The 13,679-nt window shown below is 51.0% G+C and overlaps 1 protein-coding gene across 2 annotated transcripts; it reads right to left on the bottom strand.

The window, feature by feature from the left end:
* Window positions 1-741: 741 nt before the first annotated feature.
* Window positions 742-13,679, bottom strand: Snx33 (sorting nexin 33). 2 transcript variants are annotated; one of them, XM_057768852.1, is made up of 3 exons: window positions 13,126-13,679; window positions 10,636-12,329; window positions 742-2,186 (listed from the first exon to the last, which is right to left on the bottom strand). In XM_057768852.1, the coding sequence occupies exons 2-3, from the start codon at window positions 12,104-12,106 to the stop codon at window positions 1,933-1,935; spliced, it is 1,725 nt and encodes a 574-aa protein (XP_057624835.1). In that variant the 5' UTR covers window positions 12,107-12,329; window positions 13,126-13,679; the 3' UTR covers window positions 742-1,932. The 2 variants fall into 2 exon arrangements, with proteins under 2 accessions (XP_057624835.1, XP_057624834.1); XM_057768851.1 differs by having other exon boundaries at window positions 10,636-13,679.

Raw genomic sequence — 13,679 nt, forward strand, 5'->3', positions numbered from 1 at the left:
TAAGTAAAAATCCAGAACTCATGCATGACCACACATGTCTTAAATCACAGCACTGGAAGGCAGAGGCAAGTGAGTCTCTGTGCCTTCCAGGCCAGCCAAGACTACACACACGCCATTTGCCTGTAATCACTCCCCAGCACTGGGGAGGCAAAGACAGGAGGAACCCTAGAGTCCACTGGCCAGCCAGCCTAGCCCAGTTAGTAAGTTTCAGACCCATGAGAAGCTCAAAAGTAAGGTAGAAAGCAACTGGAGACACCCAGTGTTGATCTCTGGCCACCATGAGCACCTCCCCCCAAATACACACACACCGAGGCATAGGCAAATACACACACACACACACACACTGAAGCACAGGCAAATACGCACACGCACACACACACACAGGCAAATACACACACACACCGAGGCATAGGCAAATACACATACACACACACACACCGCAAGGCACAGGCAAATACACACACACACACACACCCTGAGGCACAGGCAAACAACGAAGAGGCCCAGGTCTGAGGAGGCCATGTAGCCAGCTGGGGATATAGGGCCTTCTACTGCCTCTGACCGTCATAGCCTTGCTCCTTTGTTTTGAAGTTATGAATTAATTTTTAGACCCATCAAGATCACTGAATCCAGTCCAGTGGGGGCATTTTGGGTTCTGTTCTCCCTGCAACCCTCACTGTTTCCAGGACTCAGAAAGAAAGAAAAGGCTGTACTTCCGTTACAGTAACTGTAAAACGTTTATCAAGAAAAGAGAGTCAAGCAGCAGGACCCAGGAGCAGACCATGACTTCCCAGGAAGGCAAGGGGACATAGGGTCACTTCCCAACAGCATGCTGCTGGGTCACATCCTGGCCTAAGGGGAAAGGGACAGTATCTCCTGGAGGATGTAAACATAGGTGAGCCTGCCCAGGAGCAGGGGGTCTAAAGTTCCCAGAGTCTTTCGCTCAGATTTTCCACTGTGCAATGAGAAGGATTCAAGAAGACCAGCCCACAGAAGCAAAGGCCCCTGGGAACTGGGGACCGGGACCTGCTAGGAGAATGGGGAATTACTGCTAGTAACTTTCGAGAGTTCCCTCCAGGAAGGCACCACCAGGGCTCAGTGCTCTGTGGCTTGAGCATCTTGAGCCCACAGAAGGGAAAGTTGCTGCATAGTTCCCTAATCAGTGAGGGGGGTCCCCCAACCAGGATGGGGGACCTGGTTAAGACTTATAGGAGGGAGTTGGCCTGCAGTCCCTCCTGCAGAAGCATGGGTGGGGCAGGGAAAGCCAGGGACCAAGAAGCAAGGATGATCCCTCCCTCTGTCATGCAGATCACAACCCATAGGAAAGGTAAAGGAAGAGGAGACTCAACACCGGTCCTCTCCCCAAAATGTCCTCCACCCTATTTACTGTCTTGTAGGCCCTTGTAATTCTTCAAGAGATTTCTGGTATGTCACCTACTCCATGGAATGTCCCCTGACCAGCAGAGTTCTGTGGTCCCTTCAAGGAGTTTCCATGAATCCTTAAGTGGCATTGTCACACGCATTGACTGATACCCATCCTGAAAAGGGGCTCCTCCAGGACAGGCATGTTCCAGCCTTGGTCACCAATGTCTCAGCCATGCATGGCCACAGCAGTTCGTGGAGCCCAGGGAATGAACAGGGAGTGGTGGCCAGGTGAGCATGCACTATAGGCTCCAAAGAAGTCTGCTCTCCAGGGACTGACCAGCAGCCCAGACTTTGGCTCAGAGGACTCCTACCTCCAGTTACCCATCTTAAAGTGAGGGAAGATTTCTCCAGGGGTACCAGGACTTCTCTAAAGTCCCTTCTCTTCTAACAGGCCACTCCTCACCCACTCCTCAACACCCACTGCTAGGGGCAGGGAAGCCTGGAGTGGCATGGACCGCAGCGGCCAGGTCCTGGTGGGAAGAGGACCTACATACATGGCCAGAAGGGTCAGAGATAGTCATACATGCGCAGCGTCTTCTCCAGCTGCTGGCCCACCCGCTGGTAGAAAAGGATCTGCTGGCGCAGGTAGCTTTGCATCATATGCTTGAAGTCAAGCTCACGGCGCTGGTGGAAGTGGTTCATCTCGGCCTGCAGGGCGAAGCCTACCACACGGCAGCGCCTGCGAATGCCATCTGCCTCTTCCTGAGCCATGCGGCCCTCATCACTCATGCGCTGGCTTTCCTTCACCTTGGCAAAGGCACCTGGCAGGACAGAGCACAGGACAGGCAGGTTAGGGCTTGGACCCCCCTATTCACTCACTCTCTGTACATCCCTCTAGTCTCACCAAGGCGAAGGACACCCCCAGATGGCTCCACCCAGACTTCCTCTTGAACCTATCTGACTGTCTCCCTCAGGACATCACAGGCCTCAACGTCTCCTATTTCAGCTTTAGCCTCTCTCTTCCATGTACCCTGTGATGTCAGAGACTTTTCAACATTCTGTATCTTAGCTATCACACTCTAGCTGGCTGGCTTCCGTGAGGTGTGAGCTGAGTGAGTTTAGGGACTGTCATGTTCCTCTGTTTCCCAATTCCCCAGGTCCCACAAGGTCTGGCCAGGCAGATGTAGACACATCTGCTGAACTGACTCATCTCATCCCCGGGCTGCTAGGACAGTGACATCCTCCCTAATTTGAGAGTCTATCTCATAGCATCCAAAGATGCTCCCTAAACTGGATGCCGTGTCTGGCTTTTCAGTGCCTGCAGATGACAGTCCACACCCATTCCCCTGCCTAGGAGGCCTCCGGGAGTTGGCTCTTGCAAATGTGACTTCCACAGTGACACCATGTCCACTCAACCCTCCCAGTTCTTTCCTATCTTACCTCTGCCTGCTGGATCTCTATCCATAATTCAAGGGCTAGATCAGGTTCTACTTCTACACCAAAGTCTCCAGGGCGCCCCAGGCAGAATGCCTCCCAGTGCACCTGTCCCCGGCCTGCTATCACACAGCTGATTCTGCACAGCACTTCAGAGGCCACCTGCTATGGTTCTGTTACACACAAACCCCATCCACTCCTCACCCCTGTCCCCATAGAACCAGAGGAGACTGTGATGATAAACAGGTGACAGATGGTAAGAGAAAGGAGTAAACCTGGGCAGGGGCCTTAATCCGGAAGAACTGAACTGAATCAACAGTTAATGGATTCAGTTTTGAATAAAAGGCGGGTGACTAACTTTGCCTTTAAGCCAGTTGCTGAGATGAGGAGGTAGTGGGTCCATACCCAGCACTCACTCTCAAAGGACAAAAGGGAGTCCTTAGTGCAAGGGAGCCCTCATCCCATTTTTTCTTTAATTGACTGTTTTTTTTTTTAAAAGAGTTATTTCATTTTTAATTGTTTGTATGTTGTGGAAGAGAGTTTGTGCACAAGAGTGGCAGTGGAAGCCAGAGAGGTCAGATCCCTCCAGAGCGCCCTAGCCCGCCAGAATTACAAGCAATAGTGAACTTCCTGCCATGGGTGCTGGAAACTGGACTTGGGGACTCGGTAAGAGCAGTGCACACTTTTAACCACTGAGCCATTTCTCCAGCCCTTCTTTTTTTTTCTTTTTGAGACAGGGTTTCTCTGTGAATCCGTCCTGGCTGTCCTGGAACACACTCTGTAGACCAGATTGGCCTCGAACTCACAGAGATCCGCCTGCCTCAGCCTCCCGAGTGCTGGGATTAAAGGCGTGGACCACCACCGCCCATCTTTCCAGTCCTACTTTAATTTTTTTTTTTCTTGGTTTTTCAAGACAGGGTTTCTCTGTGGTTTTGGAGCCTGTCCTGGAACTAGCTCTTGTAGACCAGGTTGGTCTCGAACTCACAGAGATCCACCTGCCTCTGCCTCCCAAGTGCTGGGATTAAAGGCGTGCGCCACCACCGCCCAGCACTCTGTGGTTTTGGAGCCTGTCCTGGAACTAGCTCTTGTAGACCAGGCTGGTCTCGAACTCACAGAGATCCACTTGCCTCTGCCTCCCAAGTGCTGGTCCAGTCCTACTTTAATTTGATTAAAATGTATTTTATTATTTTGTGTGTATGAATGTTTGCCTACATGTATGCCTGTGGATCATGTGTGTGCCTGGTACCCATGGAGGCTAGAAGAGGACATCAGATCCCCTGGAACTGGAGTTTTAGGTAGTTGTGAGACACCACGTAGGTGCTGGTACCTGAATCCTCTGGAAGAGCAGTCAATACTCTGAATTTCTGAGCTATTTCTCCAGCCCTTCTTTTGTTTTGTTTTTGTTTATGTTTTGTTTGAGACAGGGTCTCTTGTAGACCAAACTGACCTCAAACAAATGTATTACTATATTTGGTTTATGAAGACTGAACCCAGGGTCTCGTGCATGCTTGGCAAACACTTGGAAAAATCTCCACCAAATAAGATACGTTGCCAGCCAATGCCACTTCTTCTATGTGGTATTCTTTCAGTTCTCACTCAAGTTGTCAGAAACACTCAAAATGCACTTTCTTGGCACTTCCTATATGCCAGGTCTCTGCATGCTGGAAGTAACTCCAGATACCTTCATCAGAGGCAGCATCTCTATCAGCTAGCAAGAGCAGGGCTAAATGGTTACTAGTGGCATTTTATACAATTCCTCAGTTTTGGAGAAAGATGCTTCCATGGTACCCAAAAGAAATCAGGAGCTCTCAGCTTTCAGCTCACCCAGGCCTCTGACATCTTCCCTCTGTTATCACGGGCCTCCTGCTCCATACTGACAGTCCAGCACGGTCCTGGGCACAGGAGGAAACACCCTAAGAGAGTTCAGAGCTGAAGAGGCCCTTGAGGGCAGCTGTTTGATCCCACCACATCTTTTTAAGAAGAAACTAAGATCTTGAGGGGATTTGCCTCAACTTTCTTCCTATAAGTGGAAGGTGCCTGGCCCTTCACATCTAGGGGATGGATAACATCTCTACTACAATCCTATGTAAGGCCTCCAGATAGTGGACACGAGGATCCAAGAAGGTTATAGTGAGTAGGAGGGACCATAAGAAGATGGAGACAAAGAAAGTGAAGTTAAGCTTCAGCAAACAGAGCCTCCCTGAAGCAGAGATCCTGAAGGAGCCTGAATTCCACTGGCATGCCTGGTTGAATCTGGGAACAGTGCTGGCAGATCAACATGCAAACAAAGATTTTCTTGGGACTGGAAAGATGGCTCAACAGAACACTGACTGCTCTTCCAGAGGATCTGGTTTTGAATCCCAGCACCCACATGACAGCTCATAATAGCCCCAAATGATTGAATACCCTCTTCTGACCTCCACAGGTATCAGGCATGTATGTGGTACACAGACATATATGCAAGCAAAACACCCATACACATAAAATAAGTTAAAAAAATTTAACGAAAGATGTTATGCACACAGCCTTGATGGGAGATTAAAGCCCCTTTTGTTGGTGAGATAATGGCCCAAGTGGCAAGAATGAGCCTCCTACAATCACTAAGTATCCAGAGACAGGCAGGGCTGGGGAAAGAGAGGCAAAGGCCCCAACTGTGCTCTTCATCTGTGGTGGTTTGAATGAGAATGGTCTCACAAACTCGCGTCCTGGAATGCCTCACCTCCAGTTGGTGGAGCTGTTTGGGAAAGACTAGGAGCCCTGGCCTCATTGTAGGAAGTGTGTCACCTGCGTGGGCTTCACTCTCTCTTCCTCATGCTTATGGATGAGACGGAAGCTCTCAACTACTGCTCCAGCACCATGTCTGTCTGCCTGCTGGAATGCTCTCCACCATGACGATCATAACCTGTAACCCTCTGAAACTGTGAGTCCCAATAAATTCTTTGATAAATTGTCTTGGTCTTGGTGTCTCTTCACAGCAATAGAAAAATAACTCTGACACCATCATTTCCCCACCTGATGAGACCAGGGGACAGCTAAGGAATCCACCGGAGCAGGCAGGGCTATTATGCCTGTTAAGAACACCAGGACTCACTACTCTGAGATTCCTTCAGGGCTGCCTCCTGCCCTGGCACACTAGATCCCAGGAATGAGGAACGAGGACTAGGAGTCTATAGGCTGCAGAGCCAGGGTTCCAAGCACAGCACCCGCTCTCCCCGACTCATCTAAATTTGGGGGCAGGAATGCGCTGGTTGGCTGGGCGGCAAGTGTCTCCTCTGGTAAATGAGACAGAGCTGATGCTTCTGAAGACCGCTCATAACAACCACGTGCCTCAAGGGTTTCCACATCTGTAAAAAGTGACAACGACAGCACGAGCTCTACAGCAACTGAGGTTTAATTCAACTAATATGCATAAAATGCCAAAGCCTGGTGGCTGGAGAGATGGCTCAGAGGAATAGAGCACTGGCTGCTCTTCCAGAGGTCCTGAGTTCAATTCCCAGCAACCACATGGTGGCTCACAACCATCTGTAATAAGATCTGGTGTCCTCTTCTGTACTGCAGGATACATGAAGGAAGAAACCTATATACATAATAAATAAAAATCTTTTTTTTTTAATATTTATTTATTTATTTATTTATTTATTTATTAAGTATACAGTATTCCATCTGCTTGCATGCCTGCAGGCCAGAAGAGGGCACCAGAACTCATTACAGATGGTTGTGAGCCACCATGTGGTTGCTGGGAATTGAACTCAGGACCTTTGGAAGAGCAGGCAGTGTTGTTAACCTCTGAGCCATTTCTCCAGCCCCAATAAATAAAAATCTTAAAAAAAAAAAAAAAAAAAAACCAAAGCCTGCACCTGCCATAAACAAGGATTCGGAATGCTTTAATATGCAAACTGCCTCCAAGTATGCGCGCATGATGTGTGTATTTACACATGTATGTGTGCATGCATATTCATGTGTGTGGAGGAATGAATGCGCCATGGAACACATGTGGCAGTCAGAGGGCGATCTTGGGTGTCAGTCATCACCTTCTAGTCTGCTTAAGACAGAGTCGAGGTGCCTGGCGGTGGTGGCACAGGCACGCTTTTAACCCCAACACTCAGGAGGCAGAGGTAGGCGGATCTGTCTGTGTTCGAGGGCAGCCTGGTCTACAAGAGCTAGTTCCAGGACAGGCACCAAACAGAGAAACCTTGTCTCGAAAATTTGTTCGCTGCTGTGTATGCCAAGCACAAACTTCTGGGTGATCCCCTGTCTTTACTTTCCTTTGCATCAAAGAAACACTATGTTTAACTGCTGAGCCTGGCTTTTGTGCGGAATTTAAGCTCAGTTCCTCAGACTTGCACAGCAATTGCTTTACCCATTGAGACATCTCTCCAGGCTGTGAACTGTTTTTCTACCCAAGGACTCACAGCAATTACCAGCCCATGGTGACTCATGGCAACATAACTCTCTGTTATAAAAGTTTTGAAGATCCAGGTGTGGCAGCACACACCTTTAATTCCAATACTCAGGAGGCAGAGGCAGATGGATTTCTAGAAGCTGGAGGCCAGGTCAAGTTCCAGGTCAGTCAAAGCTATGTAAAAACAAAATGAAAAAGCATACAAGCCGGGCGGTGGTAGCGCACACCTTTAATCCCAGCACTCAGGAGGCAGTGGCAGGCAGGTCTCTGTGAGTTTGAGATCAGCCTGATCTCCAGAATGAGTTTCAGAACAGCTAGGACTACACAGAGAAACCCTGTCTCAACAAAACAAAACAAAACAAAACAAATAAACAAATAAATAGAATAAAGAGTTAAGACTAGTTTGAGGCACAAAGCAAGAACCTGTCTCAAAAATGGAGGAGCAGCAGCAACTGCTGCTCCTGGTGTTGAAAAGATGGTCAAGCACACTTGTTGCTCTTGCAAAGGACCAGAGATCAGTTGGCAGCTCACGACTGCCTGTAGCTCCAACTACAGGGGATGCAACATGGGCTTCTGGCCTCTATGGATACCCTCACTCATGTTCATGTATGTATCTCCACCTCCAGGGGATGCAACACGGGCTTCTGGCCTCTATGGATACCCTCACTCATGTTCATGTATGTATCTCCACCTCCAGGGGATGCAACACGGGCTTCTGGCCTCTATGGGTACCCTCACTCATGTTCATGTATGTATCTCCAAACACAGAAACAAGCTGATACACATAATTAAAAACAAAGTTGGAGGAGGAGGAGAGCAGCAGCAGCAACCGCTGCTTAGGTGAAGAAAGGATTGCAGAAGGCTGAACCTATCTGTCCCTTAATCAAGAGCTTGCACCGACAGGAACGACCCCTGCTTTAGCTAAGCCACGAGCTCCATGGTCCCTCAAGGATGCTCTGTAGTCCCAGACCTACCGGGGGTACACTAAGTACACAAACTGAGGTGGCTCTAGACTATAAAGCCCAAGCCTCCTTTCTTCCTCCTTTTCCTTCAGCACCAGTTGTCCACGCCTTGGGCAGTTCTCTCCTCCATCTGCCTGACTCGGTAAATCCCAACATACCTATACCGACTCTGCCTCCAAATCTCCTCAATGATGCTTATCTGTGAAATTGAAGGGACTGCACCAGCTACTTCGTGTGATTGCTTAGGATCGATCCCTGAGCCTGCTAGCTCTCAGGAGAGGACTCTGGGTCCTGCTCGCTCTGGGCAGTCAATTATCCTTTCTGTGACAGGATAGCAATTACTAGGTTTTTCTTCCCCCCAAATGCTCAAGTTGACAGAACATACCGGAGAGCTCAGCTCAGCTCCAGGCAGACTCCACATCAAATCAATGGAGACAAGGGAGAAAAGTCTCCAAGATCACCCCATAGATGAGGTCCCTCCAAGCCCCGTTTCCTGACTCTCCAGCCTGGGCCTCCCCAAACTTGTCCCTCTCACGCTCACCATTTGTTCAACTGTCTAGATGTGACAGACAGAATCCCGTGACCTAGGACTAAACGTCCCGTTACTTCTCCGAGGAAAGCCTCTATCTACGAGGCCAGTACAGGATGTTCTCCAGCTGCAGCTTCCAAAGCCTGCCCAGTCTGTCTTAGACCAGCTCCAATCCCTCCTCACACTCACTCCAGACTAAGGACAGAACTTAGAACTCAGAAGCAGGGCTTACACAGCATGGGGCAGATACAGACAGCAGAAGAAACATCTCAAGGGGAGAGTGAGACACGGCTCTCCTGTCTGCCTATCTGAGGTAGAAAGAACAATATAGCTTTTTTCCCCTTCTTCGATGAGCCTGGGTACACTTGGTGTGTGCACACGTGATTGCCTTCTTGCTCCAACTATGCCCTAAGTGAGAGTTTCCAGCCACTGCGTCGGGGTAGCTGTTTAATCATTGTGCCCAACCCCTTGCTGCCCACACAAAAACATGCCATCCAAGGAGCTGGTTGAACCAGCTTTCCCAGGCCCAGCACAGTGTGTGGTTCCACTTCCGCACAGGGAGGCACCTGCCCCTGCCAGGCCAGGCCCTTGCTCTGAGTGCAAAGCCAGATCCACAGAACCAGCCTAAGGTACCAGGCAGGCCTTCCCCAGAAGACTCTACCCCAAAGGCCTAAAAGACTAAGGTCCAGGAAGACAAAGGCCCCTCCCAACCAGGGACACAAGCAAACAGCGCAAAGTTGGGCTGGAACTCAGGCTCTAAATCCCTAGGGCTGAAAGGAAGAGAAAGTTAGGTGGAGATGCAAGAGTTCAACAAACAGAAGAGGAAAAGAGAAAGGTGAAGAGGGAAAGTTGCCTGGAGCTCTGACAACCACCTTCATGGTGAGGACAGGGGCTTGAGAGCGGGGGGGGGGGGGGGGGGGGGGGGGGGGGGGTAATGTATTTGCTGTTCCCTACATTCAAACCAGAGGGCTGCCCAGAGTAAAACTCCTTGACCTCAGGGCCTAGGGTCCTGGGAGCCAGCCCCACGCCCTGCATCTATTCTTCCAGAGTTACCAGCCCCAGGGAGGACCACGCCTCTCTCTTGGCAAGTTCCCTAAGTTCCTGAACTCAGTCACCTGCTAGGTCAGCCCCTGACTCAATTCTTAAGCAAGAGAAGCCCAGCTTGGGCAGGGAAGACAGACTGACCCACGTGCAGAGCCTTGGACCCCTGGTTCTATTGCCCCCTGCCTAGCTTAGTGCCCCACGTGACCCAGCATGAGTCACTTCACTGGCAGTTCCTTAACAGCAGCAACAGGCAGGGGCTCATCCTGCCCCTCCCCCACACAGGGGGCCATGAGAACTGAAAACACGAAGGGCCTGGGAGGCGGCCAATGTAGATATGTCCTTGTGGATCTGGAAGGAGGAAGGAATAGTCCCAGCTGAGCCACGATCACTCTGCTGTGGACACAGACTTCATCTGCGAAATGATGAGAGATCCTCCTGCACAGATAGGGGCTAACAGACAGGGCAGAGCGGGAGTCCAGGCTCAAATGCTTCTAAGGTAGGAGCTGAGCCTATGAGAGGGTAAGACAAGCTGCAGTCTGCTCTTACCTGTGTCTGTGTCTTGGTCCTTCTTAAACCCGTGGGTTCGTACACGGCAAAATCTGGGATTTGGTATCTCTGTGTTCCCAGAACCCAGGGTGTTACCTTGGGGTCCCAAGCTTGATTGGGTAAATGAGACACAGAAAGAACAGAGCAGACAAGAAAGTATGCACGGAGCTCAGTGAGAACAAAGACCAACCCTGTCCACACTATCCTTCCGCCTACTAGAGAATCATCTCAATATATTTGTTGAGCCAGCGATGGAGATGGAGACAGGAAAATGTGATGAGTTGTTCATCGTAGTACAGGCGGTGCCCATATTCCCAGGGACCAGCAGAACACCACATTCAGGAAGGGCTTACCTTTTTGCAGATGGATAATGTCAGGAAAGTTGGAGAGCAGGCCCTGGTAGAGAGACAGTGTATCAAGCATTTGGAAGAGGTCATTCTTGGGCTGTTCAGCAAACATCTCACCAACAGTTTCATAGGTCCGGCCGGTATGAGAAATGGCATTGTTGAGGGCCTCAGAGCTAAAGGGAGGATCCATCTGGAAGGCAAGGCTAATGGCCTGGAAGGCACTTCCTAGCTTCTGGAATTCCTTGCGGAAGCCTCCCACGTGCTTCCGCACCATCTCCGAGGCCACGGTGCTAAGTTGTAGGACGCATTCGTCCATCTTCCTACTGAAAGTCTTGAATGTATCCACCCGGTCCTCTACGTCCTGCAGATCCTGGTGCTCTGTGGGGATCTGGAAGGTGAGCAGAAAGCTGGCCCCCACCATCTCATCCCTCTCTGCCCGACGTTTACCCATCTTCCACTGCTTGTCATCTAGACAGCTGAGGAAATGCTGGAAGCCCTCATACTGAGAGAGCACAGGGTGGCTAGTCATGTGGTCCATCCAGAGGATGAGTCTCCGCTTGCGCTTCTCAATGAAGTCCTCCTCAAAGCGCCCAGTGGCCTGCTTCTCGGGCAAGTGGGGCACAGAGATTACAGTGAACTTGTGTAGAAGGCGGTTGTAGAGCCAGTCAAAGTGTTTGTAGCGCCGGTAAACAGGTGAGCCAGCGTGGGTGGGTGTGAGCTTATAGGAGATGTAAGTTTTGATGCCTTTGAACTTGGTCTGTTTCGTGGGCTCCTCTACGGAGCAGGCAAATGGGTGGGGGTTGGCCTTCCACTGAGGGCCACGAGGGCCCATCACAATGGAGTACGTCTCAGCAATCTTGGCCATCATAGGCACATCACCAAGAATAAAAGCCTCTACTCCAGAGCGCACAAAACACGAGAAACGATTGAGGTTACGTCCCACCACACTGCCCCGCTTGGAAGATGCCAGACTGTCCTGTCTTTCCAAGGGTGCCTTTGGTCGGAAAGCCATATGCTGGCTGGGGTAGGCACCTGGGTAGGAAAGGTTAAGTGGAGGGTGCCCATTGGTACCTAGACCACCAGCCCTTGGCTCGTCTACCACTGTGCATCCATCATCCCAGTCATCCCAGTCATCATCATCATCCTCTTCAAAGTTTCCTTGTTGATTTGGGAGGACATCACTGCCCCCACTCTTGACTGTGTTGGTCATACTAGGGTTGGTATTCAAACTCACTTCGGTGTCCAGGGAGACTGCAGAGCTGTTGGCATAGTCCACATGGTTGGTGCTGATGCCAGGACGGACAATCTCAACGTAGGAAGCAGGGAAGAGCCCTCTCTCCCCACGGCTGTTCTGCCCCTGCAGCCAGCCATCGAGTGAGGTCTCACTGAAGATAACCAGGTCTTCATCCTGCTGGATGCTGATTTCCTCCTTGTTCTCACTGTGGAAATCATAGAGGGCTCGGCCTTTCAGTGCCATGGCTAGGCTATCGGACAAGTCAAGATTGGACGGGAAATGCCTTGCCCAGACCCAAGATGGTCAGCAGGGTGTCCAAAAATGTACTTGCAGCTCAAAGTCTAGTACACCTTACTCAGACCCTCAGGCAGGGTCTCAGCATGCACAAGATGCTGTCTAGCTGCCTTCTCTTCAAAGAAATGTCCATGGTCCAGAAACCGCCTTATCCAGCCCTGGCGTTATCTACCTGTAAGCAGGGAGGTTGTTAGACATGGCCACAGCCTTTTATCTCTCCCCTAGCAGCCCCTGAGATGGGGGGAAGTCTCTCCCTCCTCTCACACCAAGTAGAAAAGTCAAATGGCCTGGAGAAACTAGCTCTGCTAGAATAAGAATGCGGCAGACACTTTGCACTAGAACAATGTTGTACAACGACAACAACAACAACAAAAATCAGCCGCAGACCACGGTCCCAGGAACGCAAGCAGGGTTCTGCTTCCCCGGCTCCCAGCTCCTTCTGGCTGCTCCGGCTTTGGGAGGCTCTCACATTCCTCTGAAGATCAGTTCCTTCCTCCTTCCTCTCTCCTCCCGCGCCACCGCGTCTTCAAGAATCCAGAAAATCCAAGAGGGGCAAGAAGAATAACAGCAGAGTCCTGAACCAATTCCAAGGGTGGATGTGTCCAGCCTCCAAACGAGCCAGGCCGGGAAAACAAGGGCCAAAGCTTGCACAACCGGCGGGTAACTACACGACCTAGGGGGCGCGACCCCGCCTCGCCTGCTCTGGTGCCCTCTTCCCGCCCTGCAAGTGGCTAGCCCCTACCTCAGAGAACAAGGGGCGCGACAATGCGCTCAGAGGATCTCTCTCTCTCTCTCTCTCTCTCTCTCTCTCTCTCTCTCTCTCTCTCTCTCTCTCTCTCTCTCTCTCTCTCTCTTTTGTTTGCCTAATTCCTCAGCAGTTTCGGAGTACTAAGCTGACCCCAATCGGAGTCCCAAATCTCCTGTCCAGAAGTAACACTAATGAAAACCTCCACCATCACCACCCTCACCACTGTCGTGCCAGCAAACACTCAACAGTAGTTGGTAGATGAAGTTCTATCGAATAGATGGCGCGGCCGGCTGTTTGTTCGTCCGTCCCGCAGTTCGTTCTCCGCGACGCCTTGTTGATGCCACCCGAGAAGGATAAGCTGAGCCGCAGCCTCCAGCCTCCTTCTCACTCCGCACTTGCAGCCCCTCAGCGCTGCCTGCGGGAAGTCAGGTCCAAAACAAAACAAAAATTAAAAAAAGAAAAAAAGGAAAAAGAGCCCAGGAGGTGGCGTCCCGAGGAAGGAGGGGAAAGCAGTAAGGGGAGGTGAAGGGTGGGGAGAGCGGGAGGGAGGTAAGAGGGAGGGAAAGCAGGCTAGGGAATTGAGCAAACTCCACAGCACTTCCGCGCGTCCTGGCGGAGCAGGGATCGCGCGGCTCCGCCCTCCGAGGCCAGGAGGCCACCGCCGGCTTCCCGTCCTCTTTCCTTCTGACAGGCGCCCTCCCTCCCTCGAGTTCTGTCCGGGTGGCGGGGATCTGGGAAGTGGACTCGGGAGTCGGGAGCTGCAAGCTTTCAGCA

This window comes from Chionomys nivalis, chromosome 4, assembly GCF_950005125.1.
Source record: "Chionomys nivalis chromosome 4, mChiNiv1.1, whole genome shotgun sequence".
Lineage (NCBI taxonomy): Eukaryota > Metazoa > Chordata > Mammalia > Rodentia > Cricetidae > Chionomys > Chionomys nivalis.

Bases quoted from the DNA above. Each gene is read 5' to 3' on its own strand.
- Snx33 (XM_057768852.1), bottom strand. From the start codon at position 12,106: ATGGCACTGAAAGGCCGAGCCCTCTATGATTTCCACAGTGAGAACAAG. The intron at 2,187-10,635 runs GTAAGCCCTTCC...CTGTCCTGCCAG, and splicing joins CATTATCCATCTGCAAAAAG to GTGCCTTTGCCAAGGTGAAG.